We start from the raw sequence: 26571 nt of genomic DNA on the forward strand, positions 1-26571 counted from the left end.
AAACAACCCTCAGAACTGGATTAAAATAGCTTAAAATGTTGGATTAAAAGCTATAAAAACACTCAAAGGAATGCAAATGAATGCGTCTGGGGTCCAAAACACACTGTAGAAATAACCTATTCTGGCACTGCTTTAACTGCCTTTTGCTCAGTGCCAAGGAATCCTGGGAATTGTAGTTTACTGTGGCATGAGAGCTCTTGACAGAGGAGGCTAAAGTGTGCCACAAAACTACCATTCCCAGGATTCCCTAGCACTGAGCCAGGGCAGCCGAAGTGGTCTCAAACTGTGTTTTTGGAGCTGAGTTCTGCTCAAAATGGAGGACATTTTGGATTGATTTTTCCTGTGCAGAAAAATGTAGGGTATGTCCGGGGGAAAAAGGAGGACATTGGTCACCCTCTTGGCTTGACCTCCTTTTGCCAACTGGGAACCTTTTTGTTTCTCCATATTCTAAGTACAGCCAAAGGCCTTGTTGCTATATAGTCTATAAACCACTTCCTTCTGGGATTCTTTGCCTCATTCCATTATTGGTACCTTACAGTGGTCCCCCCTTTAAGAGGTTTTGGACTTCAACTCCCAGAAGCCTCTGCCACGTTGGCCAATAAGCTGGGCTTCTGGGAGCTGAAGTCCAGTCTATTAAAGAGCGCTGAAGGTTCTTTATATTGACCTCCCGCGGCCACCGTCCCTCAAGACTGAACACAAACAAGAGCCGAGGAACGTCTGGCGGCGCGGCGCTTCCTGGGAAACGTAGTCCTTCCGGCGGGGGCTTTCTAGGAAAGGAATAGGAAAAGAAGGCGCTCTTGAACTACAACGCCCATGACGCACCGGGCTCGGCCTTCTCTTGCGGTCCAGGGCAAGCGGCTTCTCCCGAGCAGCCCAGGCCAGGTCCGGAGCGGACGGAGGGCTCGCGTTGGACGGGGAAGCGAGGCCACTCGAGGCCGGAGGCTGAGGAGGCTGAGGTGGTTTTAACGGCCGGTGGGCCCTCCTCCATTTCGGGTGTTTTGGGGGGCTCTTTCTCCTCACGGAGACGGTTTTCTCATCAGTTGGGCTCTAAAACGTCCCGCCATTTTGGGAAGGAGCCCAAGGAGGGCGAAGAGGAGCCCCTCTCAGAGAAAATTAGGTGCAAAACACACTGCTGAATAATCCATTTTGAGACCGCTTTAAGTGCCCCAGGGAATGCTGGGAACTGTAGTTTATTGTGGCCCCAGAGCTCTTTCTGACAGAGAAGGCTCAATGCTTCACAAAACTACAGTTCCCAGCATTCCCTCGGATTGCGCCAAGGGCAGCTAAAGCGGTCTCAAAGTGGATTATCTCTGCAGTGCGTTTGGACTTGGAATCGAAGCCAGAGCCCAAGGCCTTGGGTCCTGGCTTCGTTGCCCTGGCTGCTCCTGTAGAAGCCCCATAAGATCCAGTGGAAGCTTTGCAGAGAGACATGGATAGGCACCAATGGTAGAGAAAGCACAGCGCCCCAGTTTCATTAACCCTTTTATGGCTTGTTGTTACGCTCCTCCCGCCGCGATTGCGGGTTTGATTATTCACGCTCCTCTCTAGGAATATCTAGGTCCTCCAGCGCAACTCTATGGTCAACTTGAACCAAACAGTTGCACTGAAGGACCTGGAGGTTCCCAGAGAGGACACTCAGCTAGGCCTTTGCAGCTCCTCCTGAGCAACTCTATGGTCAATGTCTGGCAGACGTTGGCCATAGAGTTGCATAGGGGGACCTAGAGGTTCCTAGAGAGAACACTTTATTAGGCATTTGTAGCTCTTCTGGCGCAACTCTATGGTCAATGTCTGGCAGATGAGGACCATAGAATTGCACTGGAAGACCTAAGGATTCCTAGAGAGGACACCACTAGGCATTTGTAGCTCCTCTGACACAACTCTATGGTCAATGTCTGGCAGATGTTGACCATAGAATTGCACTGGGAGACCTAAGGATCCCTAGAGAGGACACTCCACTAGGCATTTGTAGCTCCTCTGACGCAATTCTGGTCAGTGTCATGCAGATGTTGACCATAGAGTTGCACCTAGAGGTTCCTGTGCTCTTAACCCCGGCGAATGCGGAGGGACAAGTGTATATTGAAGCAGAACTAATTGATGTGTGTAATTTGTGTGTGTATATTTTTACAGACTTTTGTTGCACAACGGCAGCCCCGGAGCGACATGGTCCTTGCCTAATCCTGTTGTGGACTTAACTCCCATCTACTCCAAAATGGAGCACAGGACTCAGCTGCTGAATCCGGAGTGAGGGGACCTTTTAACCAAAGATGGAGAAGAAACGGAGAAAGAAATGAGCCTGTTTGCTGGGCTTCATCGGGAAAGACAATGAAGACGAGACTTTTACCCACATTGGACAAACCCTTAAGACTGTCCACTTAGCACTTAAAAAAGACACAGAAAAGGAAAAGAAAAGGAAAAGAAAAAGAGAGAGATTGAGACCTGATCCATGGAGAAGCAACATATCAGTTGAATCCATGGCATTTTGAGGATGAAATCACATTCTTTCATGACCATGAGGCTTGCAAACATCTGGTTGTTTCTGGCTGCAATCTTACTGTGCGGCAAAGAATACCTGAGCACCAAACCTGGGAATGCTTCTCACGAAAGCCACCTGTGTCCCGAATGCCCTCGCCTTACCTTGAAAGTAGAATTCTCTTCTACTGTAGTCGAACACGGTAAAGACGCTTTCTTACTTGCGACCGGTTTTACTACAATCCTTGGACTGTAGTAAAAGTATTCCATTCTCTTTCAAAACAAAAAGACCAGTAGGAAGGTTGGAAGCCAGGGATAGGAGGAATGCAAGGTATTTTTAACTATTGCTGTATAAACTCATGTATTAGTCTAGAAATTTTAGTCAAAAAGGTGACCTCCAAAACCTGAGTTGACTTATTATACTTTAACTCATATATATATATATATATATATATATATATATAATCTGTCCTGGAAGCACTGACTTCCTTATGTTCTCTCATCAATCCAGCTTTTAAAATGAGCACAAACTGTTATGCTTCCTGTAATTCTGTACATTCTTTGGCATTGTATTCCTTTCCTTCATCCTTTACAGCCTTTGTTACATGACCCTAAATTTTCTGTCTTCTCCTTCAGAATATATCGTGGCTTTCAATGGCTACTTTTCATCCCAAGCAAGAAGCAAATTCATTTCAAGGGCACTGAAGAGCAGTGACATAGAGAACTGGAGGATTGTGCCCCGTAATAACCCAGCCAGTGACTACCCCAGTGATTTCGAGGTGATCCAGATCAATGAGAAACAGAAAGATGGTGTGCAGACTCTGGAAGACCATCCCAATATCAAGCGCGTTACCCCACAAAGAAAAGTCTTTCGCTCACTCAAGTACTCTGAAAGTAAGTACATCTGTTCCTTCGGCGACTTGCTCCTGCTGAGGGTTCGACAGTTGTGTAAGTGAAGCCTTTCTGGTATATATTATTATATAGCTGCTTTCAGATAATTCTGATTTAAAACATAATCTCGGTCTGAACGTTTCAGTCTTTTGTCTTTCCATTATGCACTGCAATGCTATGCTTTCACCATACTAAAGAAACAGTGGAAGGCAACTGGTGTGTAACATTGGTGTATTGCCTTTCCCACATCCTAGGACCTTCCTAGGGGAAAAGAAAGGAATGACAATCTATTTATGATCATCGTCTCTCACATTGCCTAAGCTGCCATGGTCATATTGTGGGCATGAGTGTGAATCTCTCCTCATCTCCTCACTTTCCTGCTTTTTTATGGAAGCCACTAGCATCAGGGAAGGACAGGCCAGCACCAGTTTTCCAAAGTGTCCTTTTAGATCGTGACTTGATGTGTACAAATAGGTACTTTAACTCAACATTTCCCTAGAATTGAGTCAAGGCAGTTAAAGCGGTCTCAAACTGGATTATTTCTGCAGTCTGTTTTGGACCTTAGTCACAATTAAGTGTATCAGAATGTTGGCTTATGTTTTAAGTTGGTATATTTATATATACTTATATATAATTGTACCTATGTCTTGTTGTGTATATATGCAGACACATATGAGACAGTGCTTAGTTTGTGAGTAGAATATTTCATTAATGCTTAAAACTATTTGTATGACTTTCCAAACTCTAGCTGACCCAGCGTTTCCCTGCAATGATACCAGATGGACACAGAAATGGCAGTCCTCTCGGCCTCTGAGAAGGGCAAGTTTGTCGCTGGGTTCTGGATTTTGGCACGCGACAGGCAGGCATTCAAGCAGGCGTTTGCTGAGAGCTATACCCCGGCAGGTTGCTCAAACACTTCAAGCAGATGTGCTCTGGCAAATGGGTTTTACAGGTATTCTTTTGTTTGTGGAGATTGTTATCCATACTTACAGAAAATATATGGCTGAGATGGAATAAATATTTTGCAACATGATGATTTTGTTTCAAGAATGACTACCATGTGTATTCTTACAAGCTGCAGTGGGGCCTTGGAAGTAACCTTCAAAGGTCTACATCCCTTAAGATGGCATATATATATGTTCCAAGTCTATTATATCTATCTATCTATCTATCTATCTATCTATCTATCTATCTATCTATCTCACATAGACTTGGAACAAGTGTAATAGTCATTGTCATTATGAAAGCCATGATAATTCAGATAAAAACGGTAGGCAAATAGGACTTTTTTGTGGCTTTCATTATTTAAGGTGTAATTCACACATTGTAAAATCAAAGTCATTCCACTTCCTGGAATGTTGTCATTACATTTGTCTGCTGTATTTAATACTGTATTAATAATTTGCCTGCTATTAATACTAGGGCAAATCCTTCAAACTAGAACCTATTAACACAGATGAAACTGATGTAAGCTCATTCACTTACAATGTAAGGCTTACATTAAAAAGGTTTTATGGGACTTGCCAGGTTGTTAGGAAACTTAAATGTGTTAGTAAAACATTTGAAGAACATGATTCCTTTACTGTGGATGAAAGAATAAATATGTAAAAATACTATAAGAAACTGTCTCTTCCATTTAACATGCATTTAAAAAAACAAAACTGTTCCTATAGGAGCTGGGGTGAAAGTGGCTGTCTTTGACACTGGACTGAGCGAAAAGCATCCTCACTTCAAAAATGTAAAAGAGAGAACAAACTGGACAAATGAAAGAACCTTGGATGATGGTGAGTATTATTATTTTGTTAGTAGGGTTTGTTTCACTCAAAATGAAGTCTCAGTTTTGTGCTATAGTGTCATATAGATGCAGCTAGAATTGAAGTGTCTGTTCCTCTAGGAATTGAGTCTAATCCTGCAAGGCCTTGAATACTCAAAAGTTTCTTCAGCCTAGTGAGTGTGTTTCAGTCCTAGAGTTTTGTATCTTCACTTGGAAATTTTCTAACTCAGTTGTCTGTGTCCATATATATGGGTATGCATATGTGTATTGTGTGCCTTCAAGTCATTTCTGACTTAGGGCAACCCTAAAATTGGGGTTTTCTTGGCAAGATTTGTTCAGAGGTGGTTTGCCATTGCCTTGTCAGCTGGGTTGATAAGAGTTGAAATCCAATATCTGGAGGGATATACTTCCCTGTTCTGTATCTAAAAAGGAAGAGACAACAGAGTAAGGAAGAAGCAAGATGAAAGAGAGATGGATGCTTAGAAACACAGCTACCATATATACATATGGTTAAGATGTTGTTTTCTGTTTTCAGTAGGTTTTATGCTGTCCTAAGTGTTTCCCTGAAGCCTTTTGTTTCTTTTTAGAGGAAATACAGATTGAAAGATTAAGCTAGCAAACTGTGGGAAAAGACATTTTGTAAAATGGGATTTGAAAGGAGAAAAATAGGATAACAAATTGTAACCAAAAACATAAATGTACATGTTCTGAATAATTATTTCTCATTATGATAAAAACTGAGTTTTACCTGGACTAGAGTTACACCTGGTTACAACAGGATTAGAAACCATGCTATATTCTTTGTTTAAAGAATTAGTGTAATTCACAGTTTAATGATTGCTACAAATTAGAGAAGGAAGAGGTTGGAGTGTGTGGGTTGAGGATGGACCCTCATACTTTAGTTTGACTTGATAATTTAATTAGCTCTGTTCTGGCTTGTAGAAATTTTTATGGTGAATGTGGTAAAATTTATATTAAAACCATCCTTGCAACATTTTATACTGTATTAAATATCTGTACAGCTCTAGTTGGCATTAGCAGTTGCCTACAAGCCACAGTGTTAAGTTTTATTGTAACCTACTATTTATATTCAACAGGTCTGGGTCATGGAACTTTTGTAGCCGGCGTAATCGCAAGCATGAGAGAATGCCAAGGGTTTGCACCAGATTCAGAACTGCACATATTTCGAGTCTTCACCAACAACCAGGTATGTTGTATAAGTTGCTTTCAATACTTTTCTTCTGGAATATGAGGCACAGTTATACATACAGTTGGATTTGTTATCTCTAGAGCGTCCTTCATTCTGGGGTTTTCAGATTAATATTTTAAAACCGTCTGCTTTGCAGTTCTCAAATGGGATCCTTCTTTATAATGTGTGGTTTGAAGTAGTAGTGGCACAAAAACGTAACTCCAGCTGTGTTCTGGAAAGTAAAAAATGTGATTTTAAAAATGTGGTTATCAATCTATATCTATAATTTTTATTTTAGTTGAAACATTTTTGGGGGAAATTGAGGTTGTATTTTCATGTGTGTGACTTCTCAGATGTTTTCCTATTTAAATATTAGTTACTATTAACATGATTTTGCCTCGTATAGGTTTCATATACTTCTTGGTTTCTGGATGCCTTTAACTATGCCATCTTAAAGAAAATAGACGTATTAAACCTTAGTATTGGAGGCCCCGACTTCATGGATCATCCCTTCGTTGACAAGGTGAATAGAACTGTGTTGGTAGATTAGTTTTCAGAGGCCATAGCTCTCTGCACAACAGTTGCTGGAACCGAAGCAAGGTGGTTTTAGCTGCACTCATATGCTGCTTTGGATGTGCTGATAATTTTGCCCACAGACATTTGTTTGTGTACAGTGGAAACAAAATAATTGGACTAGTGAGGACAGTAACTAACTCAGCTTCTTTCTCTGAAGCTTTTGTAAATTTATGTACTTCCCTTGACATATTCAGCTTGTAATGCCTCTATCTACATATTCAGAGAATTATGATTTAGATTCTGATTTGTCCTTCTACAAATGGTAGGGGTATTAGTACCTTTCATGCTCCAGAATTCCTGATTTTTGGCCAAACTGGCTAGGGCTTCTGGAAGTTGAAGTCCTAAACACCTGAAGGAACAAAGTTTGGGAACCACTGACCTATGTTGAACTGGAAGTGGCTGGCAGAAATGGTGGTGGAGAATTGTGCCATTGAAGTGGCGACACAAAAATCTAACTCCAGCTGCAACTGCATTCCACGTTGTTCCAGATGGTCCTCCAATTCCTTGGAGCAGATTTTCAGGGAGAGGAAGGGAATCGGCTAACGCATTGTGTGGCCAAAAAAGCAAGGAGGAAGGCCAAATCACTTCCCTGGTAGCAGTGGAGAAAGTGAATAAGAGAAATACTCTTATTAAAAATGTGATTATCAATCTATAGCTATAATTTTTATTTTAGTTGAAACATTTTTGGGGGAAATTGAGTTTGTATTTTCATGTGTGTGACTTCTCATATGATTTCCTCTTATACTAAAACTAGAAGTTATCCAATGAACCAGAATGGTAGGATATGCAATTCATGATGATCTTCTTAATTTTCTAGGTTTGGGAGCTGACGGCTAATAATGTGATCATGGTCTCTGCTATTGGAAATGATGGCCCTTTATATGGGTAAGTGCTTGTGTAACCTTTGGCTAATGATGTGTTCCTAGGGAGTAGCTTCTGGTGGCTAAGTAATCATTTCTTCTTCATAAATAATGTAAGAGGCTTCTCTCTCTCTCTCTCTCTCTCTCTCTCTCAACTAGGAATAATCTTAGCAAGGGTCCTCCCTGCCTCCCCCAAGTAAACTGTTCTCCATTTCACTCCAGGAATATTGACCCTTCAATTTAGGACTTAAACTACAGCATACATAATTGGTTTCTAAAAGCATTTGCCAAATGAATCAATGTTTTGACAGGGAAACGTAATTGTTGCTGATCCCCCTTTGGAGTTAATGGCCTAGTTAGAATTAACTGAAGGCCCGTTGTTTCCCATAGCATAGAAGAGAAGGAATGCTACAGTCCTTTCTAAGACTTAATTTATGAGAAAATATAATAATTTTAAAATAATTTTAAGAGTTAAAGAAAAAGGTCAGGGTGGTGAGGATGAGAATTTTGAATACCATCCTAGTCTCCTCAGTGAAAGATGGATAGAAATGTGATAGGGAAATAAACAATAAATATAAATACTCATTTCAGCACGCTCAATAACCCTGCTGACCAAATGGATGTGATTGGAGTAGGCGGCATTGACTTTGAAGATAACATTGCTCGGTTTTCATCAAGGGGAATGACCACTTGGGTAAGCATCTTTACACCAAGTCATGCAAATGCATTGGAAGGGCAACACATTAATACTACTAACCAAGAATGTGTTTGTTTTTGTAAAATGGCAGTTGTCATCACTTCAAAGCACAATAAATATCTTAATGATCTATGCAATTACTACTTGGTCTCACTAGAATGTGACCAAAAGTTGAGGTCTGTCTTTTTTTAAAAAAATAAATGTAAATTTTATGTTGTATTCTGTTAAAACGAGTTACATACTTGTCTTCCTCACTGCAATGTTGTCAGTACCTGTGCATGAATAAAATTACTATTGATAGTGATGATGATAATGTACTAATGGTAACAAATTGCACATGGCTGGTAATTTAGATCCTAGTGTGAGAAGGGCTGGTAACCTATTATTCCCCTGATGCTAGGATAAGGGAGCTTTTAGGGGCCAGACTGACTTCTAGCAGTCTGGCTTGTATTTTGAGATCCATGAGGAAATTTCAGGCAACTTCTCAGAATTTGCAAAATTGATGTGAAATGATGGATACAGGTTGATACAAATGCAATGAAACTTACTCTTGGTTTCTTCCTTAAGGAACTGCCCGGAGGTTATGGAAGAGTCAAGCCTGACATCGTGACCTATGGCTCTGGAGTGAGAGGTTCTGGCATGAAGGGAGGGTGCCGCTCGCTCTCTGGGACCAGCGTGGCCTCCCCTGTGGTGGCAGGTGCAGTCACACTGCTGGTGAGGTAAGCGATCAATGGGAATGATTGATTATCTCATGATACACTGATTTATGATAAGACCGTGAAATACAAGGCTTGCCAAATGTTTGTGGCTTCCAACGCTTATCAACCCTTGCCAGCAGGACCAGTGATCAGATGGTAGGAGTTGGTGTCCAATAACATTCAGAGTGCCATATCTTCCCTACCCCTGGTTTATTATCTGTAAGCCTCCCATTAGCAAAGGAAAGATCATTTGTACTCTGAACTGTTCTGGAAGCAGCAAATGTTAAAATTTTAAAGGGATGTGCAGCCTCTGTGGGTACAGGGGACAATTTTCTCTTCCACCAGACCTTGACAAGCCATATGTATTCCCTCAATTCACCCATTTTGCTGCCCTCTGTAACTTCCAATCCATACACCCCAAAATTTTGGGACTGTAATTTTCTATGGGGGGCAGAGCTTAAAGTATTTCACACATATTGTCATGGTAATCTTCAAAGCAACCTTGTATGGAAGATCAGTGTCATCTATATAATGCTGGGAGTGGGGAGCTGAGGTTCATGCCACAGAGAGCTTGAGATTTGAACTGATAGTACCCTCTCCCATTGCTCATACTCAAGCTAAGGGCTTACCTGTAGTATAGTTTTCACGTGCAAAGCTCTTCTACAATTGCTTTGTCAGTTTCAAAGAAACCTTTATGTACCAGTATGAAAATGCTCAGTTATACAATGGAATGTTGGTTGTTCAGTTCCTCCGATCCAGGAAGGCTTACTGTTGGATTACTTAAACTCATTTAAGTAAACATACATAGCATCAGCTAAAGATCAAAATTGTCCGGACTTAGGGAGAAATTGCTTAATGACTTAAATGCAGTTACTAGTAAGACTGTTGAATCATTTGAATTAATATAAAGGTTACCATTCAACAATGGAGTCACCGGGCCAACTCAGGACAAGCAGTTGGATTTATGCATTTAGTTTAAAAACGTATGTCCCAACTTCATGTGTAAATATGTCAGTACAGATGGTACTCTGTTCATATCAGTGAATCCTTTGTGGGTTAGTAAATATGGCGAGAAAAACTTCAGGGATCCCCTTTCTGTGCTAACAAAACATGCTTGTTATGAGTTACACCTGGAATTACAATCAGGGATACATTTTCAGAAATAAAATGAATTATTTAAACAAGGCAATGATTCACCTCTGATTTTAATACTGTTGGTTCAGAATAGTGCGCATTCAGTATTATAACATTAGAACTGTTTTTCATTTTTAGCACAGTTCAGAAGCGTGAAATGGTGAATCCAGCTAGCATGAAACAAGCTCTGATAGCCTCAGCGCGCCGGCTTCCTGGAGTTAACATGTTTGAGCAAGGACATGGCAAACTGGACCTTCTCAGAGCCTACCAGATTCTTAACAGTTATAAACCACAGGCCAGGTAAGGTGGATTCATGTTCTTCCCAGGAAAGTAATGACCCAAAAGATTAAGAGTATCTTTGACTCTGCTCAGTGTGTTTTCAAGCTTATTTCCAGTCTTAAAAGCACAGGGTTTTAGGGGAGCCAAAACAGCATTCTTTCATGCACATTTTAGCTGTCCTAACCCTTTAATACGTGCATGTTTGTGTTTTTCCTGATTGTTTAGTCTCAGTCCAAGCTACATCGACTTGACAGAGTGCCCTTACATGTGGCCATATTGCTCCCAACCTATTTACTATGGAGGCATGCCAACAATTGTGAACGTTACTATCCTTAATGGAATGGGAGTCACTGGGAGAATCGTAGACAAGGTAGGATTTGAAAGATTTACTCAACTGAAGTGTAGCTACTGTGTTTTCTAATGCCAAATACATTAACTCAATATATATATTAAAAAAGATGGGATATGTGTGCCAGTCTTTTATCCCCAAGGGAAAAAAAAGATCTGCTTGTGCCAAGTTCTGTTATAGTCTCTTTTCATTATGATGAAAAGTGTCGACGTATGTTAAAATACAATGGGCCCTTGGTATCTTCAGGGGTTTGATTCCAGGACCCCCCTGTGGATACCAAAATCCGTGGATGCTCAAGTCCCATTAAATACAGTGTGCTATGGCAGACAGGATTTCTGTCTCTAGGCAAAGTCTATCCAAAGCCTAGCCATAACACACCTAACTTGTTAATTGACCCTTAAAAGAGAAAATCAAGTGATGCCACTCTTATGCACTAGCAAAAGGAAGAAAGAAAAAAAGATCAACTGTGCCATGACTGGGGACAATTAAAAGACAATACTTTGTGAGAAAAGAAGTGGGTTTCCACAAGACATTAAAAAAACCCACCATTCTCCCACTTGCCTCCTCTTGGAACCTATTCAAGGCTGTGATTTTCCCAGCAGGTTTCCACTGTAAATGTGAAAAAGTCCTTGGGGACGCAGAGAAAGCATACATTTTAAACCGTAGTCTGCAGGGACTGAATATTATGTCTGCTTCAGGCAGTATGCACAAAAGGCTGATTTGCGCTGCAACTGTAATTTCCAGCAGTTCCCCACTCCCATCCCTGCTCCCATTTTTATTATTTATTATTACTTATTTAATATTTGCCCATCAGGTTTTTAAAAACTAATTTGCTTTCTGTTTTGTGCTCTGCAGCCTGAATGGCAACCCTATTTGCCACAGAATGGAGATTACATCGAGGTGGCTTTTTCCTACTCCCCTGTCCTGTGGCCCTGGTCAGGATACCTTGCAATTTCTATCTCAGTTGCAAAGAAAGCAGCTTCTTGGGAAGGCATTGCTCAAGGACATGTCATGATCACCATCTCTTCTCCTGCAGAAAATGAGGTGAGTTTGCCTCTTTTCCCCCCGTGCTGCTCAAAAAGACCTTTGGTTGGTGGTATTTTTAGGGTCAGCAGAGCCTAGGGTTAAGTGGGTTCTGTTTGGGGAAAGAATTCCATTAGACTTAGGTGTCTTTTGTTTCTTCTTCTTTCAGTCAAAAGCTGGTGCGGAACAGACCTCAACCGTGAAACTCCCAATCAAAGTGAAAGTTATCCCGACACCCCCTCGCAGTAAGCGAGTCCTGTGGGATCAATATCACAATCTCCGCTACCCACCGGGATATTTTCCAAGGGATAATTTAAGGATGAAGAACGACCCCTTAGATTGGTGTGTTTATTTCCATGGAATGAATAGCAATGAATGATGTGTAATAAACTCAACAAAATAGAAAGTATGGTTCTTTTCTCAATATAGTGTGGAATAGAGCCTGATGTTCTACAGTTGACAGGAAATTATAAACTGAAGCTAATGCTCACAATCATCTGGTTTGTTCATAAACAGTAGTATTTCAAACTAGCAAAGATGTAAAATAAGTATGCATTATTAACTTATTATTGGTATTTAAATTCATAAATGAAAAGGAATAAATATGTCCGGAGCCATGCCCTGCTTTCAAACCCACAGATACCTATTTTTAAAGTTTGTTGCAGGTGCTGAAAACACTTTACATAGATTCTTTTATTAGTCTTTACCAGTGCCTGACATGGTATATCAGTATTATTAATCCTATGTATTGTAGGTGGGAGTGGGGAAGATGCTAAGAGAGGAGGAATTTGGCTTGCAACATACACATGTTTTAGAAGATTAGAATCTGGACTTTCCAGTCTTACATCTTGTCCCTGATGCCGCTACTGCTGTTAACTTGCTCCAACTAGATGATATCTTGATCACATTTCTGCAGAGGTGTTCCATCAAGTGGTAGAAAATGTCTTCATAGCTCATGATTTTCCTCACCTCTGTATCAAGCATTTAACATGCTTTGTTTTGTAACTGGTCATGGGAGGTAAGCATCTGTTTGATTTGCAAATCTGACCTACACATCTCTGCAGAAACCCTGCTCCGGGGTGGCAAACTGTTATTAGTAACAATTAATAATAGGGAACACTCAGCTGATATTTAGTTTCCTCCACAGTGTCACAAGCAATGAGTTGAGTAGGCACTGCCTCCTCTTATTTTTGGCAACGGCACACTGTTGTGGAGCCAGGGAAAACACTGAGGTGATATTGCGTGAGAAACAAACACTTGTACATAGACAGAACAATTGAATCTCTTTTCCTTCAGAGGTCAGTGGGTACACATAACATATGAGTGATTCATGTTGAATACCCTTATCCGAAATGCTTGGGACCAGGAGTGTTTCGGATTTTGGAATATTTGCATATACATAGTGAGATATCTTGAAGATAGGATCCAACGTCTAAATATGAAATTCATTTATATTTCTATATACCTTATACACATAGCCTGCAGGCAACTTTATATAATATTTTCAGTAATTTTAAGCATGAAACATAATTTGTATACACTGAACCATCAGAAAGCAAAGGTATCAACCACCCATGAAAAAAGTTTGAATTTTGGAGCATGTCGAGTTTTTGAATAACCTGTAGTACTTGTCCAAAGTAGTTCACAGGGCATATTTGGTATGGAAATAGAAAACAATCTGGTGGGAAAATGGATTATATATTTCAGTTTGTTTATCTTCTTAGGAATGGTGATCACATCCACACCAACTTCAGGGACATGTACCAACATCTGAGGAGCATGGGCTATTTCGTTGAAGTTCTTGGTTCACCATTTACCTGTTTTGATGCTAGTCAGTATGGTAAGTCATTGTGAACTTGCTTGCCTTGTCTTCATTCAGCTCAATATTCATATTCATTGTTTTGGACTGTAAAAGCTTTTAGAGGACTTCTGAAATGTAAAATAAGTTATGATTTTGTTTGAATCAACCTGCATGAATCAATACCTCATTGCAAGGTGTGGCTGATGAGACCAGGGTTTGAGCAACTTGTACTAAAAAAAAAAATACTAAAGCACCTCTGCATCACTCTGAACATAGTCGTATCTGATTTCAGAAGCTAAGTAGAGCCAAGCTTGGTTGGTACTTGGAGGAGAGTCTACCATTGAATACCAGAGATCTCCTCATAGGACTAAGAAATAGTCCTGTCCCAAATCATGGAGGGAGGTGCTGTCACAGTATTGGCCTAGTTGCCCAACAGCCTGACGTGTTGTAAGGCAACTTCCTATGTTCACTGGTTTTGTGCGGGGAGTTGCCAGAGTCACCATATACTGGAATAAGATTCATGGCATGTGTGGCAGAAAATGATTGGAAGGCTAAATAGAAGCTGATGGTTCCCTTGAGCCAGAAGGGTGCCTCCTCATCAGCCAAGACCAGTTTGGCAGGTGCATATAAAGGGCAGAGGAAGGAGAAGGCATTCTTTGGGTCTGGTGAGGAGAGAACCAGACACTACAACAGAGAACGAGCAGGATGGGAGTCACCCCATTTCTTCTGGCTGAAACCGAAAGGGTTCCAAGGATTGTCCCACCTCGCTTTCTCACATGCTTGAAATATCTGGTTCTTTGTGGAAACAGCTGAGGGGCGAAGCAATATTGGCTAATACATGAGGATTCTGAATGCCTTCTCTTATTTGTATAGGCACCCTGTTAATGGTGGACAGTGAGGAAGAGTATTTTCCAGAAGAAATCACTAAGCTGCGGAGGGATGTGGACAATGGATTGTCTCTCATAGTTTTCAGTGACTGGTACAACACCTCAGTGATGAGGAAAGTCAAGTTTTACGATGAAAACACAAGGTATGGGGTTTGGGATGCCGTGCAAACCATTTGCATTTTGAAAGCAATTTATCTTCTGGCAATTTTTGGATTAGTGAATCAAGAAGGAGTGTTGAAGATGTAAATCCCCATAGAGCTATCTACACTTCTGAGAAGTAACGCACCATTAATTGGTTTGATTAATCAATTTAAAAAGCACTGTGACTAGAACTAAATGTCTCCAGGCAGCAGGGTTATTATTTTTTTTAAACCAAGCATATTAATTACTTTGTAATTCTAGAATTTGTGAAAACTGGAGAGGGGATTCGAACCCTGATCTCCAGAGTCCTAGTTCAACATTCAAGCCACTGCACCACCCTTGACTTATCCACAGCATGGGTCACATCCTAAATCTATAATTTTTGCCTCCAAACCTGCCCTTGATTTATACATTAGGTTGACTCACACACAAGTATATACAGTAAACTGGGATTTTCAAAAGTGCCAAGAGGAGTTAGGCAGTCATTCATCCAGTGGAAGGTGTGCATAGAATTCCTTCAAACATGAATGTGATGTCCTGGTAGTTGCTGTCTTGGGTGGATATTAGGTAGTGGGGTGAGTCTTGTTTACCATTAACATTTTCAGGGCTGTAGTAAGTGCTGCTGTGTTACTGCTTTTTTAGGCAATGGTGGATGCCTGATACTGGAGGAGCCAACATTCCAGCTTTAAATGATCTTCTCTCTGTCTGGGGCATGGCCTTCAGCGATGGGCTTTATGAAGGAGATTTTACCATGGCAAGTCATGAAAGTAAGTAAAACAGGGTTCATCAGTATGTTACAACAGCAGCTGATTAGGAATTGTTCTTGAGCTATATCTCTTCATCACACTGCAGATGGGAAATTGAGTGCTTTCCCATATAAACTGATTCTACAGCAGAGGTGGGCAACAGCACAGTGGCAAGTTTTCCCCTTCAAGTCTCTCCCCCGATAGGCTGTGTCCAACGTGTGCCCAAAAACGTCTACATCACGTCATTTTCTGTCACCACGTTGAGAAGGTCTCTGACAAAAATAGAGGCATTTGGAAGTGCTGGATGTGAGAGGCTTTCTATGTGGGATGAATGGTTTTTTAGCACATTTGCACAATTTCTCTGTGGCTTCTGGGTGAAAAACAACCCCAATTGGCACCCAAAAACTTACTTTATACTTGTTAAAAGGCCTTTTTGGGTGTGCGCTTTGGTGGACTGCCAGCCATAATTGGGCATCATAATCTCTGCAGGAACAAAAGGACACTTTAGTGTTGCTATCACACTACAGGTTGAGTCTCCCTTATCCACATTGCTTGGGAGCAGAAGTATCTTTGATTTAGGATTTTTGGGGGGGATTTTGGAATATTGTATTTGCATATATGTACATAATGTGGATATATATAATGAGATATCTTGGAGATGGGACCCAAATAATTTATGTTTCATATAAACCTTACACACATTGCCTGAAGGTAATTTTATACAATATTTTTAATAATTGTGTGCAATGAACAATGTGTTCGTTTGAACCATCAGAAAACAAAGGTGCCACTTTCTCAGCCACCTTTGAAAAGTTTTAGGTATAATAATGATAATGATAATGATAATAATAATATTGTACTATCAATTCTGTGACTGCTGCTTTCTCCATAATATGTAAACTTCTCTCTTTATTTGCAGTGAACTATGCTTCGGGATGTAGTATTGCAAAGTTTCCAGAAGATGGCATTGTAATCGCACAGACTTTTAAGGATCAAGGTAGAGAGTCTGCATTTCTTATTCTATTCCTCTAGGGATGGCTATAGTTGTCGATTTGCCACTGACTGCTGCAGGAGAACATAGACATTTGAAATTTGGGTGGGTTTCAGGCCCACACAGTTGTTGTTATTGTTGTTGTTGTATTTCCTCAAGTCATTTCAGACTTATGGCAACCCTAAGGCAACCCTATCACAGGGTTTTCTTGGCAGGATTTGTTTTAGTGTGTGTGGGGCTGAGAGTGTGACTTGCCCATGGTCACCCACTGGGTTTCTGTGGCAAAGCAAGATGTTCCAGTGTTCAAGTGGACCACTACACAATGATGCATGTCACAGGCCCATATGGCTGTATTCGTTTGCATTAGTTAGCTATGCCCATTCTGGGGCATTAATTTCTGTAGCTGCTGTTCACAAATGCAGCTGTGGTTGTCATCCACATGTACAGTTCTGTCCAGAACAAAGGGACAGACTTTAACACCCTCTTTCTATGTCTGTTCTGGCTATCTTAGCCTTGATGGTGGGGCCCACAACAGTCACTCCTTGGAGCATCTTACTTACTTCAATCCCACATCAGATGGCTGCTTTGCAAACACAGGAGTTTAACAAGCAACTTGTAATGTGACGTGGCACAGAACATACCAAATTCATTTTTTATACTTCAGTTCCCAGGACCCTCCCGCCCGCAGCATGGCCATGGCTGTGGGATTCTGGGAGGTGGAGTCCAAAATTGGAACAACCTGTCAGTTTCAATTTGAAACTGTTTTCCCTTTAAATTAAACCAGGAGTGGACAACTCCAGCAGGCTTGGGAATGGTTTAGTTTTGTGCCATTGAGACGTTTCACGGCAACATGAATTGCCAGAAAAGCCAGATACAGATAAAAACAGTCTTGAGCAATCCATTTTTTCCTCTTAAAAGTGCTTTTTCTCTAAGTTGAACAATACAAAGAGACTTAATGAATTAGTAGACCTTGGGTTTTCTAAGGTGAGGTAAGTTCATCCCCTTTTCTGGCTAAAAAAAGAGAGAGAACTGGGGAGGTCACATATTGCCAAACCCTTATGTTTATTCCATTCATTTGGTGCATCAGTTTGTGAACATCTAAATGAAATCTACTTGAAAAACTGTACACGTAAAAACGGTTCCCCCAGAATATGTATTTTGTATGCAGTTTGGCCCAATGTTCCCAAGCCATTTCCCTTGATGCATTTTTGCACTTAGTTTTCTCTGATATGCTTGTGCTTGTCTGCATTTTTAATTGGAGAACTATGAAATGAAATTCAGAGACATGCAAATAGTAAAAGATAGCATTTTGGTTCATGCCGTAGCTCAAGAAGTGCAAATTAAGTGTACTCAGATTAAAACGTGAACAGAATAAATTTTCTTCTCATCCCCAGGCCATAAAAGAAAAAAAGACAGTTGGTTTTTTTTGATAATTAAGTCTTGTCCCCATTTCCAAGACATATTTGTGGATCTTTTGACATGCAACTTTGAAACTTCACCTTTGAAAGAATTTTCTTAATAGGCAACGATAAAAGGGCAATGTGTGTAAATTTGGCCTTTTTAATATTTCCCTAAAATTAGCCTTCTGTTCTTTCATTTATGTCGAACCATTAATTTAACGGTTGATAAATCAGAAAGTTGTGGTTGTGATGAAAAGTACTCACTAATGGAAAAATACACATGTCCTCCTTTCTAACCTATTGTTTGACCTTATCTTCTACTGAAGGGAAAGGATGAACACTAGCAATTCGGTGCTATTGCATTCAGTCTTCCGGTCCTGTTGAGGCTTATTTAAACACTAATCTATGATTTACAAAGTTTTGTTTCAGAATATTTAAGAAATACAACATGCTTGTGTTGTGTTTCTTTTATACACACACACACACATATTATGCACTGGTAGAACTTCAACAATGACATGGCTGATGTGGGGGTAGAAGGGAGCATCATGAAACATTTGCTGAGACCCATATCCCAGAAGAGAGCCCACTGGCAGTCCTTTGAGACCGCTGACTTAGGTGCTGCTTCTTGCCATTACTAACCAGCAGTTTCCAAATTTGAGTCCTCATATGCTCTTGGTAAATGACTATTCGCAGAAGCCCTAACCACCTAAGTTGACTCTCCAACAACCTTTGGAGACCCAGGGTTGGAAACATCTGCTCTGAACCATGGTTTAGTACAGCAATGCCCAAACCTTGCTATCCCAAGTGTTTTGGACTTCATCTCACAGAAGACCTAACCAGCCTGGCCAGTAGTCAGGAATTCTGGAAGCTGAAGTCCAAAACATCTGGAGGGTCAAAGTTTGGGAACCACTGGTGTAGTAGAAAATGAACAAGCATGGCCTCTTTCCCCCTATTTCTTCTTTCTCACATTTGGGAGGAGAATTTTCAAAGCCTTTTTTGGTTGTCTTTAAACTTTGTCATTATTTCAGCACCTTTCCTCTCCTTTAACTGAAGTTGGTTTCAGCAAACCAGCTTCATAACCCATAGAGCTGGCTGTTTTCTAAAAAAAATATTGGTTCTTTTTAAATCACAACCCCCAGTTTAGGCACAAGAAGCTGGTTTTAAAGGGAAGTGGAAGCAAATGCTTTAAAATCCTCTCTGTGGCCATGCAGAAGGGCCACAAAGAGAGGAGTGGGGAGCATGCAAGGCCAAGAGAAGGTTAATAATTCTGCAGTTCTTCATTGTGTAAGATCATAGGCATGTTGCTGTTGGACCTATTTCCTCCTCTTCTTGTCTTCTAGGCCTAGAAGTTTTAAAGCAGGAGACGGCAATCATAGAAAATGTCCCCATTTTGGGCCTTTTCCAAGTTCCTTCGGAAGGTGGAGGCAGAATAGTTTTGTATGGCGATTCGAACTGTTTGGATGACAGCCACAGGCAAAAAGGTGCGTAAAAGTGTGCTAAGCAAAATCCCATTACTTGCAGATGTTAATGTAGACATGGGGGGGGGGAAGTCTGTTGTTACCCACCTTGATCCCCAAAAAGGAAGAGGCAGGATATAAATAAATATTGTTGTTGTTGTTGTTGTTGTTGTATAGAAGCAATAATGCTAGAACTTGGGATTTTCTACACCACAAAAAAGAGGAGCAGGGCAACATGTTTTAACAAACTTTTAATTCATAACTAACATTATGCGCGTGTGAAATGAAACAATTAGTCTTTTGCCTCAGTTCAGCGTAGGGTTGTGGGTTTTGTTTTAACAGCAGTCAAATAGGATAGCTTTGAATATTGCATCAGACTGGCTTTCATGGTACAGACTGGAAATGTTGCCTCCTGCCATGACACCAGTGAGCTTAGCTGTGTTTAAAATTCCTCACATATATGATTTATAAATCCTAAAAATGTGTCTGACCTCTGTACAAAAAAATCAAAGGTGAGTATTTCAGTGACATTAGGATTATGAAGATTAATTCCTATTCCCACCAAACAGCCATGCTGGCTGGGAATTGTAAGAAAATGTCTTTGAACTGTTTGAAAAGAATAATGCTACCGACTCAGATTTCCAAGAGATGGAGGCCTGAAAATCTCGACCTGTTAAATATTTTATTTATTTATTTATTTATTTACTGACTTAAATAGCTTGGGAGAACTATGAACACACTCATATTGTTTTAAAAATATTCTTAAATCCCAGATTGCTTTTGGCTGCTTGATTCTCTTCTTCAATACACATCTTACGGAGTGATGCCGCCAAGCCTCAGCCATTCAGAAAACAGACAACGGCCTCCAACAGGCGCAGGCTATACTCTTCCGGAGCGAATGGAAGGTGAGTTTGATTAAATTTAATTATTGATGCCATGGGTAGCTGGATGATGGGTATGAATTGACTACCTCTTTTCTCTCTCTCTCTCTTTTCAGCTGGGTGATAGTTGGATAAAGGTAGATGGGAGAAGGAAGGATAAGTGATGGTATACTTGGGTGCAGCCGGTTAGGATCTTGAGGTCTGCCATGCTTTCTCCCACTATCTCCTGTCCTATCATTTCAGATTGGCTGCTTTCTTGGAAGTCATTAGATTTTGAAGTTGTTGTTGGGTATCCTCAAGTTGTTTTATGGTGACCCTAAGATGAACCTATCTTAGGGTTTTCTTGGCAAAATTTGTGCAGAGGGAGTTTGCCATTGTCTTCCTTGGAGGCTGAGAATGACCTGCCCATGGTCACTCGGTGGGTTTCCATGGCCGAGATATTTGAACCCTGGTCTCCAAAGTCCTAGTCCAACGTTGACCACTCTACCATAGTGACTCTCTTTTGGGGTTTTGGAATGGCATGTATTATTGATCCATCATCCAGTGAAAATTTGGGGGAAGGGGGCAAGAACCTTTGCAGTTTTTGCTTAGACAGGACCACAAATGATAGGTAGGGATGTGCTCTTTGGTTTAATTGGGTATTTTTCTTTTTCTACTTGTTTTTGTTGGGAAATTGCAGGTAACCATCTTCATCGCTATTCAAAGGTACTCGAAGCTCACCTGCGCGACCCCAAGCCCCGCTCTCTTCCAGCATGTCCTCATTTGTCCTGGGCAAAGCCACAGCCTCTGAATGAAACCGCACCAAGGTTGTAATTTTTAATCTTGCAAAATACCCCAGGAAGATTTTGCTTTGGAGTTTGAGCCCTAAATTGCTTGTGTAACACAGTCATGTTACTGTACATGATAATGTTACGTGTACATCTGTGCACATGGATTAATTAGGGAACAGCTAAGGATAAAGAGTACTGGCAAATAATAATTGATGGTGTTTTTGCAATGTGTCTTATGTAGAGTCTGGCTTTCATGTGGAATTAATTAGATATTGGGAATTTAAAGACAGTTTCTTAGAAAAGTAGCAATTAGTTGAATTTCCCTGGATAAAAGGGAGACTCAAAAGCTGTAAGCTCTTTTGGTAGCATCCTGTGGGGATTCTTCTCTACATCCACAAGACTCTTGAGGATTCAGTCTTGCTGTTTTATTTTCTGGCTCCAACTGTTGTAGAGATAAATATTAAAAGCAAATGTTTTCAAGACCCACATTTTCGATGCTGTGCAGGGAATAGCACGCTTACAATGAAATCCCAATATTTGAGCATACATGTGCTCACCACAGACTTTGTAGTTGAGGAGGAACAAGGTGACGATGGGGGCAGAGTTAGTTGATCTGCTGCCAGTATGAATAAATATTTTGGTGCTCTCATACCAGCAAATAAACCTGATCCAAAGCTTTAATGATGGCTGAAGAGTTTTTACTCTGATCCGTTGGTATAAAGGGCTCCTTTAGCTGAGCTCTCTGCAGTTTCCTCTTACCACTCTGACCAGGGAAAAGGCTGAATCTCTACCTGACCTCCTCATGTTCAAGACCCTTTCAGCCTTGTGATCTTCAATATTATTACTGCATCTTTTAAAGCTCATCAGTTGTATTTTGATACTGATCAATCTAGACTAATCACCCAATGTACAAATAGTTTGGAATGCTTTCATTTCTTCCAGCAATCTTTGGAAACATCAGAAATTATTATCAATTGACCTGGATAAAGTGGCTTTGCCAAGTTTCCGTCAGAGTCGACCGCAAGTGAGGCCCTTGTCACCTGGAGAAAGCGGAGCGTGGGATATTCCAGGAGGTAGGTACCAGAAAGATGGAACCCTTCCACCTGGAGTCCAGTAGTCTGCCCTAAATTAGGGACAAGCAGACAGAGCTATAGAAGAGGCTCAATGACCTCTGGAACGTTCTGTATCTGGCTTTTTGCCAGTCATCTGGTTTGCATCTTATTTATGCTTATTTAATATACATTTGAGGATGTTATATTGATACAGAGACACCTGATTAATTTTGTAAATGGCCTCCCTTTGTCAGTTTCTGTCTTTTTATAAATTGAAAAATGGTTCTGAATGTCAAAGGTTTCCCATAACCCCTTTCTTCGTGGTTTAGTTCAGAAATATCCAACCTTGGGGCATATTTGATGTTTCAAGAATCTGCTATGGGTGCGATCACAAAATTGCTATGTGTGGGAGAGGGTGCTGCCCATTTGTTAAACAAATGCTGGGATAGTGAATACAATTGCAAAGCAGCCAGAAAGGGAAGCCAGTGAGCCTGAAAACTTATCCAAGAACCCAGCTTAGTGGGCTGTAAAGTGAAGCCCTTGACCTATAGCTGCCTGTCATCTTCATTTTGGCCCCTGGAGTGGCTTTGTTAAAAAGAACTGCGGTGCTCTCAGGTGTTGACATCTTAATATAGTTTTTAAATTGGTGCACTCCCCTGCACTGGAAACCAGACCCAGGGCAGGCTTTCTGTGCTTTTGAAGACCATCGCAGAGAAATCATTAACCAAAATCATTAACTGTATGGTAGATTCTATGTCTATTAATCTTGTTAGTGGGTAGTTAAATGTGCCTTTTTAACTCGTGTGTACATTTATTGCTCCCCTTTCCCATGCAGGGATAATGCCTGGACGCTACAACCAGGATGTGGGAGGGACAATCCCAGTCTTTGCATTCCTTGGTGCCATGGTGGTTCTGGCATTTTTTGTGGTGCAGATCAAAGCGAAGAGCAGGCCAAAGAGACGGAAACCCCGAGTCAAACGGCCACAGATTATCCAGCAGGGGCACCCACCAAAGACACCATCTGTTTGACCACAGTTGCCAAAGATGACTTCTTCTCAGCTGCTTCATGGAACTGTATTCACTACTAATGAAGACTGATTGTGGCTGGCATTTGGCGGCCGCTGCACATGGTTTCTTCATGTTGTCTTTGGTTTCTGACAAACAAGTACTCAGTGGATCATCTCGACATAAAGACTATTTCCCCCCCAGTAGCTGAACTTACCAAAGGCTCAAGCACTATTTAAAAACTGACTGGTTGCTCCTCCTTCCAGAAAGGGAGGAAATGCAGCTCCTTTTTCTTTTAAACTGACCAAAACCTTTCATTAGGGGCTATTTTCTATATTTATTTTAGGAGGGACTGAGAGAAGATGCTCTTCAAGGCCTTCGGCTCTCTGATCGCAGAACCATTTTTCTGAATGGAATGCAGTTTTCTAAGGCTACGCGTTGCAAAGAGAGACAGAACTTACACCATCCTCCCGTAAGGATGAAAGAGAGAACCTGGCACTTTGAGGGATCCGGAAACAAATCATGTTGGTGTAATCCTTCCATTTATTTTTATAAAACAACTTACCATGATGTTTTTTGTAATTTTTCAGCATGATTTCACCATTATTGGTGGAGAAAAATTTTCAATAAATATGTTACCTATATTGAAGCTGAAATAAAAATGCATCATAGGGTTTTTGGCTGGGTGGGCACCTCAAAGAAGCACCAACCCACTCTACTATTTCTGCCTCGGTGCTGCTTCTGGCCTTTTTGAACGCTTGAACCAGAAAATGGCAGTGGTGGCACCTCTTTGGTGCTTCCCCTCGAAGGAGTGCTGAGTGGAATTAGGCTAAGGATTTGAATAAGACGTTTCTGTACAAAGACATCCTTTACATCCTTTGTTACATGCCCCTAAGTTTTATCATCGACTTATCCACAAGTCTTATCAAAATCCATAATTTTGGCCCCCAAATTTGTCCTCAACTTATACATGAGGTTGACATACAGTCGAGTATATGTGGTACTTTGAAAAGTATGTTTAAAGTACATTGTGGAGTGGGATGAGGTACATAGCTTTCATTACACACACACACACACACACGTGCGCCAACTATGCCTGTTGGCTTGACTTTCCTTGAATGGATACCTTGAACTTCCATGAATTTCTTTAATGCCCTCTTAGAGCCACCGACTACATCTTGCAGTAACAAACTCTGTGGTTTTAACTATGCATTGTATGAAAAGGTGGTTATCTCCCAGCATTCAGATTCATTGGATGACCCCAGGTTCTACTATCATGAGAGAGAAAGATAAAAATTTATCTGCAGCACACCTGCTTTTATACATCTCACTGGCTCTATTTATGCAACTACTATCTAAGCCAAACAGTCACAAATTCTTCATTACGGAGTGGGCCAAACTCCAAATAAGATTGGGGTTTCTGGAACCAAAATGTCCAACCGCTTCTATGGGGGGAATGTAGACATGTCTTAAAGAACTAATAGGATTCTGGTCTGAGACTCATAAAGAAAAAGTCTCTGCGACATCTCTAGATGTTTGGGTTGAAACCTTCCCTTTGGCTGGGGAGATCGCAGTGGCCTTGGGTAAAGCCATAGCTTCTTAGCCTAATCTGATTCGCAAGGGTGGTTTGCAAGAAGCAAAGGTTGCCAAACACTGGAACTTTCCACCTTTTCCTTTTTACCTGAGGCCAGCCACTTTGTTGTTGCCGGTTTCTTGGCATGGTTGCTGTGTCTCAAATCAGATGCTTGAGAGACTCAGGAATTCATCAGCCAAAGCCTTTCCAATGCTGCCTCTGTGTCCTGGGAAAAAACGTTAGGTGCCAAATTTCTGCTTGGCACACTGTTAAGACACACAAGGCCAGCCAGAAAGGGGAAGGGACACTTAGTTTCAGCCTACTTGAAGGTCATTATATAAACAATATTTTTAATAATCTTCTGCAAGAAACAAAAGTTTGTGTACACTGAACCATCAGGAAGCAAAGTGTCTTGGCCATCCATGTGCACAATTTCGGATTTTGGAATATTTCAAATTACTTTGCCATATGCCGGTGTAAAACATGTGCACAGAAGGTGCTTCTGCACCACACAGTTATATCCGTTTCATACCACTTTGTCATGGCTCCATTACAAACAAAACCCTGTGGTTGTTAGTGTGATAGTTAACATTCTCTGCTAAAAGGTTAGTGCACTCCCCTGAATGACAGTTTCAAAGATAACCAGAGTACTTTTGATAACCAGAGTACTTTGTTGTATTTCCAAGAGACTGTCTTGGAGTAACTAGATCTAAAGGAGATAATCCAGAATCCTACAGTCTGGAGCCACATTAAAGTGGGGTCAAATTGCTTTAACTGTATGGCGGAGATACCCTTTCAGATTTCGATACCATTCTGTTTTGTGGGATCCTGGGATTTGTAGTTTGTTTGGGGGAAATACTAGACCTCTTGTCCTTGCCTTTGAACTACAGCGTTACAACTGTCTGATGGATAATTCCAGCTGTCTTTTGCTGTGTGCCTTCAAGTCATTTCTGACTTACCTTCCCCTGAGGCTGAGAGTATGTGACTTGCCCAAAGTCACCTGAAGTAAGTAAACCAAAGATATTTTGCACCTTCTAGGTGGCAAAGGGAGGCTTCTCCCAAAAATGTATCCAGGGAGGACCTTTCCTTTCGCTGTTGTTTGCTGTTGTGTGCCTTCAAATCATTGCTGACTTATGCTGACACTTAAGGCGAACATGTAATGGGGTTTTCTTGGCCAAATTTGTTCGGAGAGGAGTCATCCTTGCCTTTCTCTGAGGCTAAGAGAGTGTGACTTTCATGGTCAAGTGGGAATCAAACCCTGGTCCCCAAAGTCTTAGTCCAACACTCAAACCACTATGCCATACTGGCTCATGCAAGGGTTATGCGACTTGGTTATATTGTGGTATATGTATTGATAGTTTTAATAAGAAACATGTTAAACTCTTCTTCCTTTTGTGGTTAAGGAATATATCCCTATTCTTTCCATGCTATTTCTGCCTCGGGCACCAAATTTAAAAAGCAATTTAAAGAAGCAATGCCCAAGATTGCATCTATTTATTTAAATGAAGAATACCTGTATTTCTAAACATCCAGGATGGCGATAACTACAAAGTCTCCCAATGAAAAAGATGGTGTACCTTTAAAAGCTGTGCAGGAGGGGAAATGTTTTCCCCAGATGTAGCTGATAGAAATTTGGTACACCTGTGGAAGTTTTCTCTTGAACCACATTACTTACCAAACACATTTTTCTTAGGGTTAAAAACAAATATCAAGAGGAATGCTCATCTAAGGGTAAGTACACAATTCTTTAATATGATACCTTTAGTCGGTCTTTTGGTCACTGCTCTTGCTTTTCCCAAAACAAACCATCTATTAATTTTACATTTCAGGGTGGCATACGACATATTTTGGAAAGAAACATGACCATATTTCTGGAGCTAGTTCACAATCCTGACAGTAAGTATCTGAGCCAAGAATGCCAGTTA

At 40.9% G+C, this 26571-nt stretch overlaps 2 protein-coding genes across 3 annotated transcripts in view; both read left to right on the forward strand.

The window, feature by feature from the left end:
- Positions 1–821: 821 nt before the first annotated feature.
- On the forward strand, positions 822–23741 carry MBTPS1 (membrane bound transcription factor peptidase, site 1). 2 transcript variants are annotated; one of them, XM_042438175.1, is made up of 23 exons: positions 822–956; positions 2128–2672; positions 3106–3363; positions 4109–4312; positions 5034–5144; positions 6232–6341; positions 6730–6846; positions 7717–7784; positions 8351–8453; positions 9024–9175; positions 10427–10588; positions 10793–10937; positions 11772–11960; positions 12109–12281; positions 13664–13779; positions 14614–14770; positions 15411–15535; positions 16434–16511; positions 19249–19389; positions 20139–20270; positions 20926–21052; positions 21959–22089; positions 22904–23741. In XM_042438175.1, the coding sequence occupies exons 2-23, from the start codon at positions 2486–2488 to the stop codon at positions 23095–23097; spliced, it is 3180 nt and encodes a 1059-aa protein (XP_042294109.1). In that variant the 5' UTR covers positions 822–956; positions 2128–2485; the 3' UTR covers positions 23098–23741. The 2 variants fall into 2 exon arrangements, with proteins under 2 accessions (XP_042294109.1, XP_042294108.1); XM_042438174.1 differs by having other exon boundaries at positions 839–972.
- Positions 23742–26397: 2656 nt separating this feature from the next.
- SLC38A8 (solute carrier family 38 member 8) overlaps positions 26398–26571 on the forward strand; it is a 17945-nt gene continuing 17771 nt past the window's right edge. Inside the window, exon 1 of the mRNA XM_042438525.1 lies at positions 26398–26542. Within this exon, the coding sequence (XP_042294459.1) occupies positions 26506–26542 (37 nt within the window). The 5' untranslated portion in view covers positions 26398–26505. The remainder of the gene's footprint in view (positions 26543–26571) is intronic.

This window comes from Sceloporus undulatus, chromosome 8 (genome assembly GCF_019175285.1).
Source record: "Sceloporus undulatus isolate JIND9_A2432 ecotype Alabama chromosome 8, SceUnd_v1.1, whole genome shotgun sequence".
NCBI classification, from domain to species: Eukaryota; Metazoa; Chordata; class Lepidosauria; order Squamata; family Phrynosomatidae; genus Sceloporus; species Sceloporus undulatus.